This window comes from Eleginops maclovinus, chromosome 4, assembly GCF_036324505.1.
Source record: "Eleginops maclovinus isolate JMC-PN-2008 ecotype Puerto Natales chromosome 4, JC_Emac_rtc_rv5, whole genome shotgun sequence".
NCBI classification, from domain to species: Eukaryota; Metazoa; Chordata; class Actinopteri; order Perciformes; family Eleginopidae; genus Eleginops; species Eleginops maclovinus.
Window position 1 is genome coordinate 8715707 of NC_086352.1, and position 25443 is coordinate 8741149.

The 25443-nt window shown below is 41.7% G+C and overlaps 1 protein-coding gene and 1 long non-coding RNA gene across 2 annotated transcripts in view; one reads left to right on the forward strand and one right to left on the reverse strand.

The window, feature by feature from the left end:
- The first annotated feature begins 477 nt into the window (after positions 1 to 477).
- LOC134862595 (uncharacterized) lies at positions 478 to 19123 on the forward strand. Its single transcript, XR_010165533.1, has 2 exons — positions 478 to 560; positions 18837 to 19123. It is a non-coding gene; the product is annotated as an uncharacterized LOC134862595 (long non-coding RNA).
- tox3 (TOX high mobility group box family member 3) overlaps positions 15939 to 25443 on the reverse strand; it is a 38229-nt gene continuing 28724 nt past the window's right edge. Inside the window, exons 4-7 of the mRNA XM_063880597.1 lie at positions 19134 to 19397; positions 18816 to 19046; positions 18578 to 18658; positions 15939 to 18381 (exon numbers count right to left, since the gene is read on the reverse strand). Coding sequence (XP_063736667.1) covers positions 17518 to 18381; positions 18578 to 18658; positions 18816 to 19046; positions 19134 to 19397 — 1440 coding nt within the window. The 3' untranslated portion in view covers positions 15939 to 17517. The remainder of the gene's footprint in view (positions 18382 to 18577; positions 18659 to 18815; positions 19047 to 19133; positions 19398 to 25443) is intronic.

Below are 25443 nucleotides of genomic sequence, written 5' to 3' on the forward strand. Positions count from 1 at the left end.
TGGAAACTTTTTAGATGAGCATCAATGTCAGCATCAACCTCTATAAAAAAATCCCTTGTGTTTCCTGCCACTGCTCATAATGAAAGCCATCATTTGTTGCCTGCAGAATGATGTTAATGTCAAGTGCTGTGAGAAATGTCTGGCTTGCATTAGCAGTAACTAAATACAGATTTGACATGTTGTAAGGAGCTAAAACAAGCAGTGACGCTGAAAACAAATAGAGATATTAACAGTTCATTACAAGCAGAAACGCCACAGAATAATCAAACATAACAGGAAACTGATTGAAGCAGTTTTTAACCTACAGGCGTTACCTTATAGTACAAGATGTGTGTTTTATTCACATGCCAGTCAGCCTTACATCCTGTCTACGGTATGAATTTGCATGTTGCTGGTCTTTGTAAATGGAAAGCAGAACTAAGTCTTCATTAAACTCGATCACAACAAAACATTCTTGCAAAGGATCAAACAAGGGATGTTTCATAACAGTGACAGTCATCGCCTACCCTTTGTTTTTCCTCCTGCCCTACTTTTGTCAAATGTTACTGAGGAGACCAGAGGTAATGTCTCAAGCTCTTATTCACTTATATATAAAGAGGGAAAAATAAATCACTTTGAACTCCGCAGGAAAGCGAACAGATGCTAATGAACACGATGTTCTAGTACAGGCCTCTGGCAACAGGATTACAACAATTTAACAGCGAGGTAAGTGAGAGAAGATATCCACATGAGTAAGGATAAAAACATGGAAATACCCCTGATGATTCAGACGTGGCCTGCTTAGAATTACCAAGAAAAAGATTTCCTTATTAACTGTTTTCATGAGCAGTGTTTTAATGTTTTAAGGATGTAATTCAAATGTTATTTTTTAAAGATTTTCTCTCGGTGAATATAGTTGTATAGCATTCCTGCAAGCAATTATGCTTTTGTGAATCGATTTAATGAATTGAGTCTTAAGCACTCTTTGAATTTTATCAAGGACTTATCTAATGAGTTTCCATGGTAAACTACTTATCTCTCTCCTTGAAAAAATACTAATTTGTGCCATTAATATTTCAATTGTGTACATAAAAGATTGTCGGTGCAGGGCAAAATAACCAATTTGTTGGGTTTTCTTGACGTGTGGGACATCTTTAAAAGGGACCCTATTATGCTTTGGGGGTTTTCCCTTTCCTGTAGTGTGTTACATAGATCTGTGTGCATGTTAATGGTCTGCAAAGGCTAAAGTTTCTCTCCCCTGCCTGAAACGCCTCCATTGGACTCCTTTGTTTACTTCCGTAACATAATGACATCACTAAGTAACACTGAGGTTTCTGTTGGCTAGCGCTGCAACACATTGTACTGGATAGGCTAAGGGGGCGGGACATGTCTAAGTGGTTAACCAATCGCAACAGAGCCGACCAGCTAACCAATCAGAGCAGACTGGGCTCTGGTTTCAGACAGAGGGTGAAAAGAGGTGCTGCAGCACAGGCAGTATGAGAAACATAAAGAGCTTTTTGAACAGTAAAGCACGGAGACATGTCCCAGTAGAGGCACACAATACAAATATGAACCTAAAAATGAGCAGAATAAGCCCTTTAATATATTAAATTATAATCTTCCACACGTATTCTTTCCAGTAGTTTAAGTGAGTCGTATTCTGAAAGTGTGGCACATTAGTTTGAAGTCAGTGTAGTTACATTTCCTTGAAGCGCAGTTTCTTATTTACCTTGCCTCCCTGACATGGTGTGCCAACGTTTTTGTCCATTTTCATTGTGAATTAACCAACCTAGCCTCCATCCCCAGCCCCCAGGATGAGAGCCAGGTGTGATTGGTTGTGTGACCGGCCTGGTTTACATGCATCGGACTGTGATGGATGTAACTGTGAAAGATGAGGCATAAAATTACATATACGGAGACATGCAGCCACCTAGTTCTGCTGCTAAAGGTTGGAAAATGTCATGAGTTGCGTCTTTGTGTCGCAATAACAAGCAGTAGCACAAAAACAGAATCATGAATAATGTATTCTCACACACACACACACACACACACACACACACACACACACACACACACACACACACACACACACACACACACACACACACACACACACACACACACACACACACACACACACACACACACACACACACACACACACACACACACACACACAGAATGCTTGATTATAATGTATGAAATGTTTCTGATCAGTCAGCTGAAAAACTAATTTCATTTTGTCATTAGGAGTCTCAGCCCGAGGCGCATTCTCATGTCAGTGTTTATTACGCTGAATACAGAAAATTAAAATCATCACCTTGGTCAGAAACAGAGAATGGCTCACTATGACTGAGAGACAGACAAGAAGACAGAGGGGGAAATACTAAGGGTTTGACAACAATTGAAGGACTGGAAATATAGCCCACATGACCTTTCCTTCTCCGCAGATTTGTTGACATGCCTCCATCGTGTTTCTAATTTGGCAGGTAGGTACAGTAGGTTAGTGAATAGTTTCCATGAAGTTAGAGTGTAGATTTTGTAGATGACGAATGGGCTTTTGTAATGAAATGATAACAGAGGGAGACCACATTTATGACCAGCTTAAACTATTTCCATTTGTGTTGTCCAAGAGTTTAAAATGCAATTACATGTATTTGTAACTCATCATAACAAATAGCTAAGCTTCAGCCATTATAAACAAACCAAACCACCTCTGTGGTGCTGTTGTATATTGTCAGGGGAACAGAAACATAGCAGAAAAACACCTCAGCTGTTTATAAATCCCAAAGCAAGGCAGACAAATATCCAACTACAGATGATCAAAAGAAGAAGGGATAAGAAGCAGAATACAAGGCAAAAGAGTTTAAGAGAAATCATGCAATCACTGATATTTGATCTGTTTGTTGGTAGAGATTAACTTAGATATCCGCTCTTATTCAGATTTGTATCTTTACAAGTATGCGGTAGGGGTCTTTTCTATATGCTGTACTTTAGTGATCCCGATTTGGGAAATGTTTGCGTTGCAGCAGCAGCAGCATAAAAAGACTAGAAATAAACTATTCAGAATGTAAAGATCTCAATAGAAATCAAATAGCATTAAAAAACTAGAAAATATACATGTTGGAAAACACATTTACAGAAAATATAAACAACATATAAAGCAGGATACTATTCATACATTAAGTGTGTAAGGAAGGGAATGGGAAATTGACGTAAATGTAAAATGTACAGTGTGAGTTTCAGTCCAGTTATCCAAGAGAAGCTATGGAGAGTCCAGTTTCTCTATAAACCTGATCATTAACTAAGGAGGTGGTGGAGCCCAAAACAGAGCAAAAAGGGAATCTTAGAGCTGTAATCTATGTGGGTAAACTGAGGCTTACTGTATGCTAATTCACAACCACCACGGCCCCTGGTAGACCCCCACACACATACAACACATATACAAGGACTGCTTATGTGCTGTAAATAGCTGTGAAATGAATCCACCGTCTTTCATACTTTCACCTGGCTGCTGTATCGCTAAATGGTAATGGTACTGTATGTGTATTTTGCATATCGTGTAATTTCTAGTTATTTTAAACCTTTAATATGAACATTATTATTTTCTATGCATGCTTCATGAGTGATATTAAGCTGTCTTTGTCTCTTTGCTGTACCTTTTGTACGGTATTCTGATCCTGATTATTATTATTACTGTGTATGTTGACACTTAACTCAGGCCTCTCCATTATAGCACAGAGACAATAAACATACCTTAGCCAACACTGTGTTGCTGTATAGTGGGGACAACTCACACTACAGTGTTGTTCAGCTTGTTCTATGATGATACTTCTGTTAGTGGCAGCAGTAGGCTGCAAAATTGACATTTAAAAAACAGTGAATTAAATGAACCGCTCCTGAATCAATTCAGTTGTGTCTGAAATAAAGTAGGTTGAATGAATCAGGCTCTGGGACGTGTCTGCGCTCTCCCCCACCCCTTAATATACTGCTGCTGATTCGCGGTCATTATAGCTCAGTTTCCTCGTGCAAACTCAGACAGTCAGACAAGACACTGTTGTGTGTTTAAAGTGCTGCTATAAGGATCACACTTGGGTAGTTTGTTTTAAAACAATCAGCTGCAAATTGAGGATTTAGTCTGATGTTAGCATTAGCATGACACTCAGATTTTTAATGTTGGACATAATCTTTGCAAAGTGTAGTATGTTTTTAAGATGACTAGGGAGGTCAAAGTACGGTTTCTGTCATCAGAGTTTAGTGCCTTAGAGGAGAGAATATTAGACGTATGTTAATAATTGAAAATGATTGATTTGCTTTCTTTATTTTGACTTGAAAACAACAGCTAGCACACGCTGTATATCGGACATATCTTACTGCCTGAACATCCCACAATAAGTATGTTTTGCGCACAGCTCTGCAAAGATGTACTGCCCTATTTCCTCTTTATATCTTCTCTATTACTTACTGGAGCAAAGCACAGGTTCTTCCCACATTAGGCTAACATCTGCTCTACAGGGATACTTCATAGTTTGAATTTGTTCTCATCTGATGAGCAATACTGTATAACTAATGCTGGGTGAAATATAAATCACACAGGTTTAAACGAGTGCAGGATCACAGCCTCTCTGCCAACTTTGATCATTATAAATCAAACGACATCTGATGAAATATGAAATAAAGTCACGTAATTCAATATCCTCAGCTTTTACTCATCCACCACGGGATGTTTCACAAATTCCTGAGACATGAGCGTACCGTACAAGCAGAAAGAAGATTTGATTTGTGGACAGTCCTTGGTTTTGAGGTGCAGTCAGCCAAACCTGGCTTTAAACAGACTTTATTCCACATCACAGAAACATGTGTCCTGACCTTTCCACTGAGACCTTTCATTTATTTTCTAATACAGTTCCCCTTGTGAGTTACTCTGTTCTCATAGTCATAGAAAAGGTCAAAGCAAGCACTCATGTCTGATGTCCGGCTGCCGAATAAGCTGTGTCAACTTTAATTTCCCAGAATCAGACCTCACCACTCGGCCGGCTCTCATTTGATTGAAGCGTGTTCACTACGCTATTCATGTGGTTTCATGCATAGTGATTGTGCTGCATATATGAATTTGAACTTTACTATCTTTATTAAATATAAAAGCAAGGAGTCTTTGAGAAAGACTCCTTTGTGTACTTCTGTAACAAAGTGGCATCACATCATTTAACACTTGTTCTTCTATAGGTCAGAGCCCCAACGCATTGTATGTGATATTCTAAGGGGCGGGACATTTCCAACACATCTTTAAGTGGTTGACCAATCACAGCAGAGCAGCAGACTGGGCTCTGGTTTCAGACAGAGGGTGAATAGAGGTGCTGCATTGAAAGCTGCATAAGTATTTTTGAACATTAACGCATGGAGACATGTCACCGTAGAGGCACAACATACAAATAGGAACCGAACACATATCAGAATAGGGCCTCTTTAAGTTGTAAATGAATGAATGTATCCCTTGAATGATTTGCCACTAAAAAAGTAATTCTGTATCACTCAAAAATAAAGAACTGCAGAGAGGTACACACACCTCATCCATCCAACACATAGACGTGTCCTTTATTCACCAAAACAGAATGATGGGATGTGATTTTCTATTAGTCAGCGGTGGCAGAGCAAGCTCATTTGTTTTGTTCTGGAGAGAGATGGTGAATTTAGGACATTGTGCAGAAATGACCCCTTTATGCATGACAACAGAGAGGAGGTAGGGGGTGTGGGGGGTGGGGCTGTCACGCCAATGTTGATCGATGATGCTGCCTCAGATTATGAACACAGAATTAGCACATTAGGACTCGTATGATAAATAGACCAGCCATCAGCCAAGCCCCCAAATCACCTAAAAGTGCAGCGAGACGATTTGACTGCAGCCAGCGCTGAAGCTAATTCCAGCGGCGTGTGTTTGCATAAAGTCTCTACTCAGCATTCAGCAGAGTCACGTTAGGCAACACTGGAGCAGAAAGGTGAGGATTTATCCAACAGTGGATAATATGAGTAAAAGGCTGCGGACAGTAGCAACTAAATAATCTATTTGTTCATTTATAAGAGGGGCAAGTAGGGGGCAATGTATATCAATATGAGAGTTCAACTTTAGCGTTGTTGACCCGGCTGACCTGAGGGAAAAGGACACGCACTTTTAAACAACCTTCCTGTCTGACAAAGAGGATTCGATTCGATACAGACATGTTTTGTGACAGAAGACTCTGATCCAAATATATATTTAGAAAAAGCTTTGCTGAATATTAATACCATTACAAAACAGACTGAAAACAGAATATATCCAGCAGTTTTTAATGCAGCTTTCCCTCTTCAGGTTTTGCAATTAAGGAGGGCAGGCATTTTCGTAGCACTTTTATTTATTATATTTTTACCACAATTTTTCCTGTGTATGCGTTATAAACCATTGCTGTTTGAACCCTATGTTATATGAGACAGTTTGACACGTTTATTATAGGCCTAAAGGTGGGGTTAGAGTAAGGAAATGCTCAGTGAGGCGCTTCATTCATTAAAATGTCTCTTCATTGTGTTTAAAATCTGTATTCCTGCACAATTGCAGATACAGATAAGGCTAAACTAACACCAAAAGTATTATAGTGTTTGTTAGTTGTGCAGGATGGTTTCCAAATTGTGTGCAAAGCCTAAAATACATAATAATAAAAAAAGTTGATATCTTATAATTTGTTACCATGTGGAGAACAAAATGGTAGAGCGGAGTAATTGGCCAAAAATTAGGAAAAGTAAATGTAAAGTAGCAAAAAAACAACAAATATGTATCAACAAAACAAATTACAGAGCCAGTAGTGACAAATTAGCACAACAATAAGTGCTATTATTAACCTGTTTACTGCCTTATTGTATAGTTGATGTGGGGAAAGAGAAGAGTTACTTTACATGTTTACTTACAGCAGTTTATCCAGCTTGCTGTTTGCCCCCTGCACGGCTCAGGCTCACAGGTGTTTCCCTTTATTTGCCTGATTAGACTCTGTGGGCGTGTCCCGAATGACTTTGATTGACATCTCCCTGGCTCGTTTGTTAGTTTTGTTGCACCTGTCAGGGCGGGGCGGCTTACACCTTTATCTCTCTTATTTGTACACGGAGTGTTGTGACCTGAAAGTATAGTCAGCGTTACTCCACCCAAGTGCAACCTGAGCACGGCTCTAATCAGTCAGAATAACTGCCAAAACACCTGGCTGAGAGTGTGAGATCTTATCTTAAAAGAGGGGAAAAGTGTTTCAGTTTACAGATGCAGTTTGTGGATCGACAATTCAACATTTATTAAGAGCAGTTTTTGTGTATTTCTGGAGTAAACTTGGCTGGGACACACAATACCTTAAAGGGAACATTAGCAGGTTTTATAAGAGCAGATGATAATGCTTCAATGTGCAACAATATAATAATTGGCTGCACACCCACAACAGAAACTGGAACTGGCACTCACTAAGCTTTTTGAATAGCTGACTGACGTGCGCCATTTGTGGCTTGTTTCTTTAATCAGTGATAAACTGCGGATGTGAATTGATTTAGAGATTCATAACTCTGACGACGACAAACAAATACCTCTTCCAAATATCATCTGTAATTCATCTCACACAGATGGTGGGTGAATGAAACATCTGTCTGTACCTCGTGCAGGGGATTTATCACGTGGGCGTACGGAGGGCTTTTGTCTAACTTTGTGTTTTCATATTAAACTGACAAGATAGATAAGTACAGCACTGATAAACAATAGAGCCTTACAAATACAATTATTGTTAATGTCTTATCTGTTAATGCTGCAAAACATTCAAACAAAGGGACGGTTTGAAAACAAAAGTTGTTGCAATATGGAGAAACTGGAAAAATTAAGAAGCCCTTTTTTGATACAATCCTAAACCCAGAGGCTGCTTCAGGCTTCAGAAGTAGAGCATGCATCGGGATGATGTGAATAAAAGAGCACCGACATCAAACCAACAACAACAATGTAGAAAACATGATGTAAATATGAAATGCATTGTTTGTTTTATCACTTCACAAACAGGAAAGCCTCCTTTGCACTTTGTCACATCTTGTTTTTTTATTAGCCAACTATTAGATTTGACTTATGACACATTCCAATATACTGACATTTCAAATGTGCATTAAAATAGGTGCAACAATATCCCCCCACGATCCAGTTCATGGGTTTTCTACGCACGAGAAAACATCCCTAAACACCAAGGGAATATTTGACTTCCACACAGAAAAACATGCAACCTCTCTACAGAGCATCTTAAATATTATGATGTGGATGTATATAAAACATAATGCACATTACATGAAGACTAGACCCAGAATTGAGATGTAAAACACCCACAAAAGCCTTTAAACATCCCTTTGTTTTGTATTGAAAATGGTCTTATTAGATATATTGATAACTGGGGTTGAGTTTGCATCTCTGCAGATGACATTCATTTTAATCTGCTGTTCAGTTTTACGGTACTGTTTATTAAAAGCTGCAAAAGACAATTTCCACAATTGCAAACTGAAATATTGATTCTGTCTGAAGCTGCAGATAGTCATACTCTTCACAATTATTTTCCAGCGTTGTATATGAAGCTTTCACATCAATGAGACCCATCCTCTTATACTCTTTGAAAAAGCCTCACAATAACAAACTCATACGGTAGCTGACCTTCTCTTCTCTATAATGCACAGCTTTCTAAATATTTCAGCTGCATATAGCACATCCTGACCTCTTGTGTGAGTCTGTCTTCAGTGTGTGTGTGTGTGTGTGTGTGTGTGTGTGTGTGTGTGTGTGTGTGTGTGTGTGTCAAATTACTACACAAGAATAAAAATTAAGTTGCATGGCCTTTTAGGACTAAAAGGACTGTAGGTGAGGCTGTGTTGAGGGTAAGTGCGGACCCCTGGCACCCAGCGAGACCCCGGCTCTGCTCCTTCTCTCCCCTTTAGCCGGCCCCTTCTCTCTGCAGGCAGCGAACAAAGAGAGGAGCCAAACAATGGATCACTCTGAGAGCTGAATGGCTTTGCGGGTCAAGCACTAACCCCCCCAACCCCCCCCCCTCCCTCTTTGACAGAAACACAACCCACACTTGTTCTGCTGAAGAGAGGCTGACCCTCCCGGCAAAGAAATAATGAACGCAGCCTGGGCATTAAACTGATAAAAGTACCGGGACCGGGATCAGTTTGGCAGACAAATCACCTCTAATGGCGTGAGGCTGGAGCCTGTCTTCTGTCCTGTCTCTGCCCTCTTCATTAAAGGTCTACTGTACACTGTCCAGGCATCCACACTGCCATGTTAGGCAGAGTTCATAGCTCAGGCGCGACCCTAAAGAGCAGCTGTGCGCTCGCTCTCCAAGCATCGCTCACTTTTATCGTTCATTTCGCCCTGGTTTCAGGTTTGCTTAGAAACGGTGTCACAAACAGAGAGGCCAGCCAACTGACAACATGTTGGAGAGGTATTTGTTAGTCAAATCGACAGAACAACTGCCATAGGAGCTGCTGTTTATAAATAAAAGCTCCACCTATGAAATATCTCACAACATCAACTCATTTGCATGTTTCATAGGCAAATTTATGAACGCTCCTTCCTGCAGCATCATTACAGGTGATGTCTCTCACACACACACACACACACACACACACACACGTATTTTCCTCTGCTCCATATTTAAAGTCATTTGTTTAATGGCTGCAAACACACCCGACCATCTGGTACTGAGAGGTTAAGGAATATTTTGTATGTTATGAATTATGCCAAAATGCAATTAGATCCAGGTCTGTTCCCAGTCAGCATAAGGAATGATAAGATACAATATAATTATCCCCATGGGGACAATGGGTAAGATCATCATTTACTGATCCCTCCTCCTCCTCTTCCTCTTCTTCTTTGCTTCTCCTCAGACTGCAGTTGTAAATCAGGTGCGTCTGACTTCCTGTTGCCTTCTGTGTATCCGGATGCCTTGACATTTCTCCGAGGCTCAAACGCTGGTTTTACGCAGCTCAGCGTCTGTTCGGGCAGCTGAGGTCTGGAGGCATGCAAGCTGTTCAGTCGTTCACCTTGGCTGCCGGCCCCTACCCCAGGTCAGCGGCCATACATTAGAATCAGGCTCGGCCACACAGGGTCGAGGAACCGGTGCCAATCACAAAAAAGTGATGACTCGGCGGAAACTAAACATGTATTTGTATACTTCATTTAAATCCATACGGGCTGTTGTTGATTACACGAATTACAGCAAGTACAGTATCTGCAACTACTGTCACTACATGTTCTGCTTTTTATGTGTATAATCTGCTGTCATTTAGAGGCTATGCACTGAGCATATACCATTAGTAAGTTGAAGACCATTGTTTTACACCATGTTTGATGGGACTCCCTTAGATATTTTGCTAGCATCCAATCCAACTTTATTTATAAAGCACTTTGAAACCTCCAGACCAGAGTGCTGTACAGAGAAATACAAAACCCCACAGCGCAGCCAACAAAACAAAAATAAATACAGGAATGAACACAAAATAAACCAGAATAAAAACAACATTATATACCGTTTAGAAGCAACCGTCTACAAAGTGCAGACCGCTCAGGAGAAGAGATGGGGTTTAAGACGTGATTTAAAAAACGGACAGTGTAGGAGCCTGTCTAATGTGGAGGGGCTCCACAGTTTAGGGGCCACAGCAGTACGGAAGTACGGCCCCCTTTGAGCTCTACTTTACTTTTTGGTACCATCAGCTCACCTGAGAGGGCAGATGGGTGTGTGGGGGGTCTAGCAACTCGTGTCATTGTGGACTTATTATGGAAATAATTACAAACATGATTTAAGGGCAGTTGATAGGTAACAGCTTCTTGAAGAATGATATTTATATAAATATATTTGACATTTACTTGTGATGATCATTTTATAAAATATGGTGCTTTTTATTCTTACTAACCCAAACTGTACAGGATAAACAGTCAACCTGTTGATGCAGATATGATAATTAACATATGATGTGATGTAATCATTGAGTCATTGTACTTTTGAAATGTAATTAACACACCGCTGATAATACTTCTTCACTTTTACTTAGATGACTAGTTTAATGTTGGGGTTTTACTTTTAAGATATATTTTAATTAAGGTACTACTTCAAATACAATTCCTAAGCAAAGGGACTTAGTATTTCTACCTCTGTAGCAAACAATTTAAATTTGGTTTTGACATTTCAAGGTCAAACGATTAACATAAAACATTTTTGCAGAATAACTGATGTTAAAAAATCATAGTTAGTTGCATCCATATTTTAAAAACTACAACAGGTGTGAGTAAACAATAGCCAGTACTCTGCTTCCTGTTTCTCTTCCTGCCTGCGCATGCACTTCAGCCGGCAGCTGTACCCTGTGAGGAGACTCTCCGGCTCATTTGCCTCCTCTCCTGCACCCTGAGAAATGACTGTGCAGAAGAATCACCCTCAGCTTGAGTCTCTTATCACCTGATCCTGCACTGTTTCAAGTGTGCCAAGCCCACGGCTCACGTTTAACCCTTTCCTCCTCCTCTGCTGGATGGCCTCCCACTTCCTCCACTATTACCAGGAGTAAACGCTTTCCAGCGACCCTCTCCGATGAGTAATTTTTGCTGTCGAACTTGTCCCTAACCTTTCCCTACCCTCTTTTGTTTGGCTTTTGTTTGGCAACAGCTGTTATCATGGATTTCTTCTTTTTTTTTTTTTGGTCAGCTGTGATTGCTCCGGGCAAAACAGGAGCAGATGGTGTTTTGCTATGCATGAATGGAGCGTTAGAGGAGTTGGACTGAATAGGCCAAGTTTTGAATGGTGTCTACACAGCACCTGCCTCTTGTAGCAGCAGGGACATCCTAGTGGCATGATCTGTCTTGGCTTCACTGCCATCGTAAAGGATGAAAGAAAGAAACAGAGGGGGAACCTTGTTGGGAACCGTCCATATTTATTGATTTTCCTGCAAGTCGTGGCATAATGTGCTGTACAGTCAGTTTGAGTTAATTGGATGTGACACAGCGTGCACGTGTAATCTATCACTCCGGTCTCCTGGTACACTTTATCAGTTTTGTTGCCATAGAAACATGTTGGCTCTGTAATAGCCCACATTAACAGGCTAAGTAAGTTGCAATAAAAGGCAATTTCAGAGTTGGGATCCTCTGCTGAACACAAAGCCTATAAAATACTGATGAAATAAATCGGTGGCAGCGGGGGGAGAGCAGGTTGGGCTTTTACATTCTTAAAGCAAGCAAGTGTGAATAAAAAGAGACTGCTATCATTTCCATACAGTGTAGGGACATCTGTCAACCTCTGGGGCAATGATGATCTGTCACAATAAAGAAAGCTTTCTCAAATCATTGACAGCTCTTCCTTTCCGTTTCTCAGAGCGACTGTATAACTCAACAGAGAATAAATGCTCCAGATGCATTTGGTCCGCAATATACTGACAGTGCACAATAACATTTTCAGTGAACCATAATACTCTGAAACAAACCAGCTCCTCATATGCTCACCGCTGTTATTGTTACACTGACAACTGCTTGTAATAAACAGTTTTTCTTCGAGCTTCATATGTTTATTTCCTGACCTTTTATGTGATGCTGACAGCAGGAGCACGCTGGTGGTGAGCTTATCTGCCCTCCTTCTAACTGCACATCACACACTCACATATGTGTGAAATCAATTTGTATGAAAATCCTATGATTTGAGTTTGTTAAAGGGGCCTTATTCTGCTCATGATCAGGTTCATATTTGTATGTTGTGCCTCTACTGTGACATGTCTCCATGCTTTAATGTTCAAGAAGCTCTTTACTTCATACTGCCTGTGCTGCAGCACCTCTTTTCACCCTCTGTCTGAAACCAGAGCCCAGTCTGCTCTGATTGGTTAGCTGGCCAGTTCTGTGATTGGCCAACCTCTTAGAGATGTCCCGCCACTTAGCCTTTCATGTGTTTCAAATGTGTTGGAGCGCTAGCCAATAAAAGTGCGAGCGGTACACAGTGATGTCATCATGTTGAGGAAGTAAACAAAGGAGTCCAATGGGCGGGGGAGGGGGGGTAGGGGGAGTGTGTGGGAGAGAAACTTCGATTTAAGCCTTTGCATACCATTTGTGATCTGATTGGTTAGCTGGCCGGCTCTGCTCTGATTTTTGAACCGCTTAGAGATGTCCCGCCCTTTAGCCTACCGCGGACAATGTGTTGGAGCGCGAGCCAATAGAAGAAATGATGTCACTATGTTACAGAAGTTATCGTTGTTGGACAGGGTGGGGGGAGGTGTGTGGGTTTCCAAAGTCCTTCTGCAGGTAACTTTGGAATTTGAGTCTTTGCAGACCATCAAGATGCACAAAAACCTATAAAACACACACTTTAATTTGAGTTGGAGGGGCATTGGCAGGTCGTTTCATTTTAAAGGCTCTCTTTTCTAAAATCACACGTAAAGCAGTTGTGTTTCTCCATTGCAGCAGATCCATGTCAGTCCTCAGAGTGTGATTACATACTGTTAATCATTGAAAGGAAATCAGCTTTGCCTACAGTCATTAGCAGCCGCGCCACCGCCTCTGACAATACCAAACGTATAACAGCCGTATCTATCCCGGCCGTTTATGATTTTCTACATTAAAGGGTGTATGAGTTGTGACAGGATGGTGGTGCGCAGGTTAAAGGACTCTGCAGATCAGTGTAACCATAACAGAGCTCCACAAAAGAGGGGGCTGACCCTAATGGCTGAATCACTGTGTCACCAAGGCAACATCATTGAGCAGAAAACCAAGGATGGAAACGTGTGTGTGTGTGTGTGTGTGAGTTTGCAGATTGAGTGTGCTTACATGTAGCTTTAACAGGGAACAAAACAGTGTAATTATTTGTGCCCTGGCTCATATTTTCTGCAGAATAGAGAATGTGTGTTTATTTAATTGAGTCTTTATTATTAAACCAACTCCATAATAAATATAATTAAACTCAAAGATTCAGATAAGATTATCAGAAAGGTTGTGCGAGGGTATCATAATATTTATGCTAGCCCCCCCTGAATATACCATTAACTTTGCTTGGAGGCTCCATGTACACGGCTCCTTTAGTCTGGTAGGGTCAAAAGTTCTCTAAACAAACGTCAGGGACCTCAACAGTCCAGCCAGCCGGCAGAGAAGCTGAGAGTCCCCCCAAACAAAGTTCATTATTCATCTCAGAGGTCAATAGTTCTCTTCACAAAGCCCATCATGGCAAGGTCAAGAATTCAAACAGTCAGGCATTGGACGGGAGGCCTGGCTCCCCCTGTAAACACCGACTGCCATTGGACTTGTGAGGTCATCTGTCTGAACACTTCCCTGGACCAGGTCTTATCAGGTCTGGTGTTTTTTTTTTAAAGTTTAATATCGGGGGAGAGTGGCAGGTTGGAGTCCAGACTGAGGGATTGGCTGCAGCGTGGGTCTGCTGGTCAGATGGTCAGTGTCAGCAGGGCTTTTGTTTGGCTCTCATTGTATCTGTGCGGTGAACGGGAAAACAACAAAAGAGCCAAATAAATCATTAAAATACAGAATCCCCTCAGCTTCCACATCTGACTCCTTAGTCATCCTCGGCACGGTGCCGAACAACTGACCTCAGTGGGGAGGCGGAGGACAATTAGGTCACCTCCTGATTGCTTTAATCCATTGACATATGCATGCCCTTCATGCGTTTCATCAGCGTCATTTAATGGTGAGGAGGCTGATATTGATTTGTTCATGCTTCCATGATGATATAATATTGCATATTTATCCTGCAGACAAAACAAAGTCTTCATCATAAAGCAGGTGATATGTATGTATTCACCTACGAGGAGAGGCAGGAAGAACAGTGAATTATCTTAGTAAATTATGTGTGTGTGTGTGTGTGTGTGTGTGTGTATAGCGGTGTTTTGAAAATATGTGTAACCTTTTTATTGCAGAGTCCCATAACTCCAACCCTGGCTGTGAGATATTTGTACACACAGTGACCGCAGCACTGAGGGGTTATGGAATAACAAGGAGCTCCATGCATTATTAATGGGCTCTGCTGTGAATCTGTTCAGAATAATAACGGCGATTTCCCAGAGCCTCATTACTGTGTGTTTTTAAAGCATGCGTTTGGTATCCATGGACACCGGCTCTCGCATTCTCCTCCTCTCCCCCTGCGTTGAGATTCAGGTCATGCACGGCACTTGCTGTTTTTAATTTTCATTTCATCATAAGCACTTCAAGACGGTTGCCAGCGCTTATTTGCAGTTTTCTTGCAGACCTCTTCAGTCGGGCTTCTGACAGGACAGATGCTGCAATTAATCACGGCAGAGAAATGGGCATCGTTTCCACGGCGAGCTGAAGAGCCAATCACGCGGCAGCAGGGCCCAAATTACAAATGCTTTCCTACAACTAACTAATTGAAAACAAACCAAAAATTTGAAAATTCTATCAAGCCGCTATCACAGAAGCACAGGAGCAGACTCTCTCTCCTAATTTGTAACTAACGTTAACCCGTGTCTCAGCTGCCTTTGGAATAAAAAAGGGCCTTCTCTGGGCCAGTGGATTCTCAGCCTATTGTGAAGATATGATAATTATTGTTTGCCTTCCCTCCCCCGCTCGCCATTTTATTCAAGGGAGCTCAGCAAACCCCTGGGGATGTCTTGGAAATGAAGCGATTTTGAAGGGAGTAAGAAAGAGGCAGAATCCAATGCACTGGTGTGTGAGAAGGGGACGGTTATTGAGACAAGTACCAGTTACATGCTGGCCTTGTCCAGTTTCAACACTGTTTTTACACACAATGGACTTCCATTCAAGTCAGTGAGAAACAGCACACTATAATAATGCCAACATGAACGCTCACCCCGCCCCCCCTGCCAAGTCTCTTATAGAATTACTCCTTAGAAAACATACAAATGTATCTCAAGAGCTATGGACTTTCAATAGAGACGTGAAGAATTACCGCTTCTGAAATAAACCGATTCCTTGAAATAAATATTTGTGATTGATAGTTTAATTTTGAACAGAGACACAAAGAAATATATAATACTTCATACAAAATTATGGCTACTATCATATTAGTGATGGAATGTCTCTGGATTCATCTTCATGGCCGAGCAAGAACTCAAACATTAAATTACTTTTCCTATCGTGAGCTGAAAACAACCTCCGTACGGATATGCATTTATTCTATGGACAATTTTTTTTTCAAAGCAGTTGGTTTGTAAGCAAAATACAAACAAAATTAAAATCGCTGCTATTGTAACTCATAAAAAAGTATAAAAGAGCAGAAATGCACTATGTGATATAGCAATCCACAGGTCGTTTAACAATGTTTTAATTAAAGCCTCACATATTAAAACTTTACAACAGGTGATATGAAAAATGTACAACATTTTCTTTTTTTTTCCTCAGGGACTTCTGTACAGCTGGCAAAAATACCTCCGATGCCTTTCAGTCGGCTTTGGCAGTGCAACAAACTGGCTCTGCTATTCTCCTTTTTTAAAACAGTGACTCATCAAGAAGCAGAGTAAAAATACAGCAATCCCCAAATCATCTGCCTTGATCCGGACATTTGTACTTACCATAAAATATCCCCTTTGTTACACAAAATAAAAACATAATTTAATTGTTAAACATCTGAAGTAAAAACAAATAGATTAAAGAAGGTTTTTTTTTGGAGGAGGGGGTGCCAGTTACACGCTTTGGGGCTAATCATCCTGGAGGGTGACTGGATACGGGAGGTCCTGTCTCCCCCACTCTACAAACATGTACAGCAGATTACAGCTACAGTTTGATGTGATCAAATATATGATTTATGGCAGTTTCTGTCTCAGTCTGTTCAGTTGGTCATCCAAAGGTCTGTGACTCTAGACTTTATGTTTTCAGTTTCCCTTCTTCTTCAAGACATTGCTTACATTTGTGAGATGAGTTACCAGTGTTCAAATATCACTGGGCCTCCGACGTGTGATGATTTAATCAACCATTTCCTCTCCGCCATTGTTGAAAGGTTACATCTGCCAGAGCGATGTGTGAAAGAGAAAGGTTGGAGTAAAGAGAGTCTCGCTATATACTGGCCAGTGTGGGAACAAAGACTGATGTGTGGGTTTACTGGTTTCCAGCAAGGATCCTGTGAGTCAGTCCGGGCGAGAGCTGATAGAAATCCTCGTGTTCAGACGCATTCAAAATGTCTTTTTGCTGCGCTGATCTGAAGACTCTGGCCGCATAAATAAAGCTTTATTGTTAAATAAAACAGTGAAAGACACACGTCTCTCAACATATTGTGCGCCCAGTCAGTTCCAATTGACAACTGAAAGACCTCACAAACAAACAAATAAACAATCACTGGGCGCTCGCCCGAACAGGCTCTGTCACAGCTCAGCCTATTTTATAGACAAAAACCCAGTTAACATGTTCTCCCCTGTACACGCGTGTGCATATCCGTCTATAACAATGGACAAGTTCTTTGAATAACATTCTAAATCTTACACACTTCTTAAGTGCAACGTAGAAAAGCAACGTGGAAGGATGCTTTTATTCTATTCCTGTTCTTTGAGATAGGATTTCCATTTGGCTCAGTAAATGCTGACTTGGGACAGGACCTGGGCGTGGGCCTGGATTTGGGAGGGGTGTGGTTGCTGCTGTGAGGCTGGCTGGGGGCTGCCGAGCGATGCAGAGCCTCCCACTGAATGGGGAGTACCGGGGGAGTGCTGAGGGGGAGAACACTGGGCCTGGTGCTGCTGCTGCTGGAGATGTTGAATCTGCTGCTGGTGCAGCTGGTGCTGCATCTGCATGTGCTGCATCTGCATGTGCTGCTGCTGCTGCTGCTGCTGCTGCTGTTGTTGTTGTTGTTGTTGTTGTTGTTGCTGCTGTTGCTGTTGCTGCTGCTGCTGCTGCTGTTGTTGTTGGTGTTGTTGCTGCTGCTGCATGTGGTGCTGCTGCAGCTGTTGCTGGAGGTGGTGTTGGAAATGCTGATGCTGCATCTGCTGCTGGATCTGCTGGTGGTGCATTTGCTGCTGCTGCATCTGATGGTGTTGGAGATGCTGCTGCATCTGCTGCTGCTGCTGGATCTGCTGCATGGCATGCTGCTGCACCGGCTGCATCGGTGGGCTCATCTGAGACACTGCTGTGGACTGGGCACCCGCCACCATGCCCCCTCCGGCACCCATCTGGCCGTGCATCTGCTGTGGCATCCCGGGGGACATGTTCTGGTGGGAGACTGTCACCGAGGTCACGATCTGGTTGCCCCCTAGTCTCATCTGCAGAGGTTTTGGGGCGATGGCCCGTGGTATGCCTTGTTGTAGGGCAAGGGAAGCTGCCGACATGGAGGGGTGCTGGATGAGGGGTGAAGGCATCACCAGGCCAGGGGACAGGCTGGTGGAGGCCAGGGTCTGCTGCACGGAGCGGATAGTCTGGGCCTCAGCTGATTCTGCTGCAGCCTGGACGGAGAACAAATATCCAATATTATTTTCAAAGCCACAGTTTTCCTCTCTGGAGAATACCTGTTCTTCTATCAATACGTCTACGGTACAGTTTTGTAGACAGTTGTTGTTTTCATCACTAACTTTTCATGCACAATGTATTTCGGATAAATTTCACACTTTTCTCAGGTGAAAGAAAGGAAAAGCGTCTCACCTTGGAAACCAGGCTCGCACGATATGCGGCGAGAGCTTTTAAATATTCTTTCTTGGCAGATTCTGTTTTGCTTTTGTAAACCTGTGAAGACACAAAGGTGAATGCATTAATAAAACTTCTCTTGAGACAAAGCACATCACACAGATCACACACTCCCTGTACATTTGTTTCCTGAATATGGATCTGCATTGGTAGGAATATTGCAATTACTAGCCGGAATAATCAAACGTTGTATTACCTGCTTCTGCTCCTCTCCCAGACCGTCCCACATGGAGGCCACGATCTTGGACACCTCTCCAAAGGTGGCGTTGGGATTCTGACCCTTAATAGCGGCCTGGGTGTCTCTGAAGAACAGGGCGTAAGCTGACACCGGCTTCTGAGGCTCATTGGGATCCTTCTTCTTCTTCTTCTTGGGTGTCTTGGGCTTCTTTACAGGATCTATGGGGGCTGGCCGCTTCTCTCCAATCACCTGCAATGATAGGGATAAAGAAATGTATCAATGCCCTGTCAACGACCAATAAAAACAGTAGACTATGTGATTTCTAATTTTGCTCACCCTGTTGCTTTCCTCCTGGTCGTCCTCGTTGATTGAGCTCGAGGGGGACGGCGTGGCGGACTTGCTGGCGGGCGGGGAAGGGGAGGTGTGGGCGATGTTTGGTCCCGCCATGTTTAAGCTCAGCTGTGCGTTGAGCTGGGATTGGTTGATGGTGGTCAGCTGATTGCGTGACAACATCCCGTTGGGGCTGTTCATGCTGATGATGGACTTCATCACCATGGCCGGGTTGGCAGAGTACTGGCGCAGATGGCCTGGTCCAACATTCTGTAAAGGGATTAAAACAAAAAGCAAAGAATTGTTAAGGAGATAATATCAAATGAAATATCTTATTCATTTCTATATGCAATTTTCATACTATACATCATAGACATGCACATTATTTGTACGCCCGACTGCCCAGTGCACACAGCTATTACTCAATCTCTCTCAAGGGTCACAAACAATTCAAATTAAGATTCAGAAATATTTTGTTAACAGATTACTCAAATTAACAAAAAATGGGTATATATTACCCAGCTGCTGTTTTTAGTTTTTATTTATTTATCTGTTTTATATTTAGCGCTTAAAAAAGATATGGATGGGAAAATAATAGTAATAATATATATAATCCTGATGGCTATTATCCTAATGATCTTATTTGATATAAAAATAGAATGAGAATTTATTCCTCCTTATTATTTGAACATGAATTTGTAGGAATTTATGTTTTACCTTATTATTATTAACCCTGGAAACTGGGTGTATGTATAAATAGAATTGTGTTTATTTGTGTGCGTGTTTAATTATTGATTCATCTTCTGTTTTTTTGTTATCCTGCAACTGGATGACTAACTTCTTCTGTATAAGCTATGCTCTCTGCCTGCCCCCCCCCCCCCCCCCCCCGGCTTCTACTAATTTAGTTAGTTTGTCAGATTCATAAATTGTCTGTATTAATATTATAATAGTAGAATAAATTAAATAATGTGTCCAGCTCTAAGATATGTCACCATGACGACCTACAGCCCAGTTCAAAGCTATTGAAGCTGTATCTTTGTACCACAGAACAAATCGGGTCATTGGATTCTGCGGATTGCTTTGTGGCGGGTCACATGTCACTATGTCCCGGATCTTAAATGTCTCTATTACAGGCCATGATAAATTATCTTGACACCCAAAGAGGCAACTTTATAAGCCAGTAATAGATGGCTACACAGCTCAGTAGATTCATTTCAAAACTCTATTGCATGGAAATGTGTGACACAGCTTCTGACTGCCCGGTCCCTGGAGGACACCGGTGGACTGAGTTCTCCGGTGCTGCGCTACATAACTTCAAAAGCAACGATAAATGGACTGTTCCAGCTGCAGATTGCATGCATGCACCTACATGTCAGTTTAGTTTAAGGCGGCCGCAAGCCTACATTACTTTGAGATTATAACTCTGTGAAAGTAGCAGCTTCTATATAATCAATCCCATAAATTATCTGGCTGAAGGTATGAAGCTTAAGGGCTTTGGACAGTTTCCCTCCCTTTTGCCAACCAGGGCACAATGTAATAACACTTTCACTTTTTTCCCTGGTAAAAAATGTGGCCCCTGAAAGAGTCCCGGAGAAGGTGCATGCAACATGTTTGCATTGATTGTGGCGAGGGATGAAATTACAAGCACTGCAAGCTCCCCGGAGGGAAGACTGATCAGAAAGGCAGCGGAGTTGACATGGAACAGAGGAGGGAACGTGAACACCACAGAAAAGGTGATTTGTTCTCCCTGGGCACATCCATCTGGTATTCAGCAGCACAAACTCAATCTCTCCCAACATCAACACATCATAAACCCACACACCTGGCTTTATTGAAAGAACCTTACGAATGCCCGTCTTCAAAAACAATATTGTAACACCATTTCAGATGGAAACATATTGGATCGACAATCTATTTCTCTCTCATAGGCCATGTCTGCTGCTTATCATAAATACAATCTATGAAGTGAGAGCGGATTTATATTTACATCTGCGAGGAAGACTCAGAAAAAGGTGAGGGCGGGGGGGAGAAATTGAAGACATATTGTTGCAATGCTTCAAAATATGGACGCTTTCTCGAGTATAAAAGCTGGAATAAACAAGCCTGTGACCAAATGACTGATTTACATATCTGCAACCCGCCATGTTCCAAGTGCTATTGTCATCTTCATTACGGAGAACACGATGGCTCGCAGTTTGCTCTCTGCTCGCTGCGAACATCAAAGATGCACACACTGAGCTCATTAGTCGTGGCCATCTGTATAATAACACTTTTGCCCAATCCCAAAGAAGCCGTTTTGACTCGGAGCAATGGCCCGTTCTGCCATTTGTTTTTAGTGATTTTGACTAAATGGCCTTTGTTGTGCATTTGAAAAAGATGCACCGATGACCACAGTTAAGGATTTAATCATATCACTTTGAACAGCCTGCTAGATGTCTTATTTCACCACATATTAAAGCAGCAATGGGGATTTTTGCTCAGACAATGACGGGGAAATGTCAGCATTAGCGTGAAAAGATAACAAGGTGAAAGAAATCATCTTAAGGAAGGGTTGCCTTGATTGTGAATATGAGTCTGGTAGCGGGATGTTTATTTATGTCCCTCTACCTTCTAATTTGCATTTTGATTGCAGTATTGTCGACAGTCACAGCAGACATCTAACTAGATATATTGATAGTCATCGTAAATCTGCAAATAAGTCCTTATCTTGGGTACACAGTGGCCAGATGTGCCCTCCTCAGTCAGGCCTGTGTGTGTGTGTGTGTGTGTGTGTGTGGGGGGGGGGGGGGGGTGGGATGTGCAATCTGCCTATGTTTGTTAGGTCAAACACTAAAAAGCTGAAATGAACTCCTTTAATAAGAAAGGATTTCTTTTAATAAATGTAAGTTCATTTTGTAATGCTTCACAATAGGTTGCTTTTAATGTGAATTGCTGGCAACAACAACTTAATGCTGTCAACAATATGCTGCAAAAGGAAGAAAAATAGCTTGTTTTGTACATTATTGTTGGCCTCAGTCACACTTACCATAGCAAACATTCCACACGCAGCCATAAAAAGCATAGCAGATGAAAAAAAAACCCTGCTATTGACAATGTGTGAAACCCTTTCCACAATAAACGCAGGCCAATAAACACGGCAGCTGGACACAGAATGCAACATTATGCATTCACCGAGCGATAAACATCTCAACACTGATGTCAATGAAAGGCGGGCGGCAGTGTGTTCTTTAAGATATTGGAAATCAGAATTTGAGCAGAATTTATGAACAGTGGCACCATGTACTGAGCTGTAACAGGCTGAAAAGAATGTTAACAAGTTCAATTTCCATTCAATCAATGCCAGAGCTCTTGGAAATGTTCCATGGCAGGAGAGGGGTAAAATCATCTATATGGTAATTATAAGGATGAATCCCCCAGTAACTTTCGCCAGCATGAAAGGTCAGTCCTATTAAAGATAGTTTATCAGTGCTCTGCACATATTCCTTTACTCGCCTTCTAAACGGGTACATCATTTTATTTTTCCCTTCCATTTTCAGCAACCTGCTGAAAGTCTGTGCTTAAGCCAAATGAGAAAAATGGAATTTTGAATGCTGGTAACGGCTATAATAGCATGAAGATAAATAGTTTTTCTTACCCCTGCCCTGTCTGAGTCAAACACACTCCTCTCTCTTTCTCTCTGTGCCGTGTGCAAACTCAGTTCATCCATCTCTCCGACCTCTAACCCCGTCTTTTAAAAACAAATCTCTATCCTTCCCTTACACTGTGAGGCCAATAGGCTTCCTCCCCTTGGTCCGGTACAGCCACTGACCCATACCTCTTTCAACCATTTCACTAGACGCATTGTGGGTATTTAAAACATGTCCAACATGACATCATTTCATTTTGAGAGCTGCCTGAGAAAAGTAAATTACAGAATCAATCATGCAGAAGGTCAAGCTGAGACTTCATTACAAGTATTGCATGCCTGCATGAATATCTTTCATTTCTGACTGACCCAATATGTCACAATAGCTGTCCGTCGAGGGAGAGGAGGAATAAGAAACGGAGCGAGAAAGAAAAAAAGAAATCCACTCTCTTAAATTGATGTACAACTCATGTCAGTGCTTCTTGGCTTGGAAGGGAGATAAGAGGGAAGTGTGGAAAAACATGCTTTCTGCAACGCTGCGCACATTTTCCATTTGATTCAGGATATAGTGGTTTTTGACCAGTTAAAGCCCAGGCTATTATACTCACTGGCAATCTACACAATATCTAGACATATCAAATCATGTGAACAACAAATCTCTTTTTCAGCCTCACTTTCATCCAGCATTCGCTCCACACACCATGTTCTGTGAGACATTAGCATATATTTGCTGCTGCAGAGCTAATGACATGTGAAACAGCTGGTTGGTAATGACAAATATATAATGCATCAGCACATAGTGGTAAATGTAATAAGACAGCAGGGGTCATATCTACTTAATATTGATTTTAACATCTAACAGAAGTAGTTGACTACTCTAGGTTTTGGAAATCCAATCGTTCAGGACATTTCAGTACATGCCTACATGTGTCAAGAAAATCTGAAAGTGTGGTGAAGGCACCAGGTGTTTTTTGAAATAGAACCCAGAGACCCTTGCTGTGCAGCAGGGAGAAAAATCGAGAAGAGATTGTGAATAAAGCAATACTGGCAGCCCTGACTCCAGTACTATTTGGCACTATTGAGATTCAATCACAAATCAGGAGGACACACGCTGGGAGACAAAAATGAGAGTCAGAAGCTTGTTAGGAGAGCAGATTAAATAAATAATGACTTCAGATTCACGGCTTGCCAGCCACATTGCAGCTGAGAAAATGTATTTCTCTTTGTAGAAGCCCGGCATCTGTGTCCAATTTGCAAAGCATACGCTGAACATTATGGGGAGAGGAATTAGCAAAACACTTGGCAATGCAGTGACATGGAAGAAGCTTTTGAAAATAGCCCAGGTATATTCACTGGTTGGGTTTCTCATTAAGTTCTGATAAGAGACAGGCTTCCACACACACTAAATATTCTCCACCGGTAAGCATGTATACAGAAAAGGAAACCAAGACAAGTGTTTGGGAAATATGAGCATGAGGGCTTGATGAAAAATGTAATTGCAAGAGTGCACGGTTTATTTGTTTGCCCCTGCAGCCATAACAAATAACACAGAATGTAATCATGTATATAAGGTTGTCATTCCTTTATCAGTGTGCTGACAAAATGACAAAACACCCCTCTTAGGGTCTCCGTAAATCATTGTCTCTGTATATAGAATGCTCTTACTTATCTCATTTAAGAAGTTGCGTTTCCCTCTTTCAAGGCGCAGATAAAACCACAGATGAATAGAATTTCTGAAGGCATTGTCACGAGACTTTTGGGGATCAATCCCATTTACAGGAAAAATGAAGGGCCACCAGCAGCCTTCCTGCGGTACAATGTGCGATGACTGATAACGAGTGAGTAGTGTGCCGTCGACAAAGCCACGAGGCAAGGAGCAGAAACCCACATTCTGCCCTCAGTTTTTAATAGAGTCTATGCACAATCAGAGACATGAGCCATGCAAATGGTGTTAAAGAGGAATAATGTTTGAGAATCAAATCTAATCCTCCAGCAAGTCGTGAGAACAGTCAGGAATGTAATTGTGTCAAGGTTTCGTTTCTTCCAGATGTAGAAAGCTTAACTGACCATGAAATGAAAATTCTTTAGGCAAAAGCCTTCTGGGGCTCACTTACTGTAGGCGGCGGGGATATTTTTAAAAGCCGCAATTATTTTACATGCCAGAAGCATGGAAACAGGAAGAAGAGCTGTTCAGAATTATAGCCTCCTTCCCATATGGAATGTAAATAAATATCTGTAATATCGGCGTGATTCAACAGACGTGTCGGAGAGAATTCACACGGCTATAACGATCATGACACCTTCTCTCAATGCAGTGTGTGGTTCACAAATTCAGCATCATCATCTCTCAGCTCATGCCTTTGTCCTTTCATTCCCGTTCTCCTAAATGAATCTTCCGTTTTTGTAATAGGTCTGCAGGACGACTAGTCAGCCAGTGACATTTCCTTTTTTCCTCCTCAATGCTTCTAGGATTGTGGCATTTGGAAATGCCTTTTGGAGCCCAGGACAACAATCTCACAATCTATAACGCACAGTATCAACATAAGGAGTGATTATTTTGTCTGCTGTTCAATGTTTGACCGTGCGGATCAGAGGAGAGGAGGATTAAGTTAAAGGAGGTTCATGAAGTGAGTTCTTTGAGGGGTAATTCTCAAGACAAAGCTGATCCTCAACTATGTGTGTTTCCTGAAC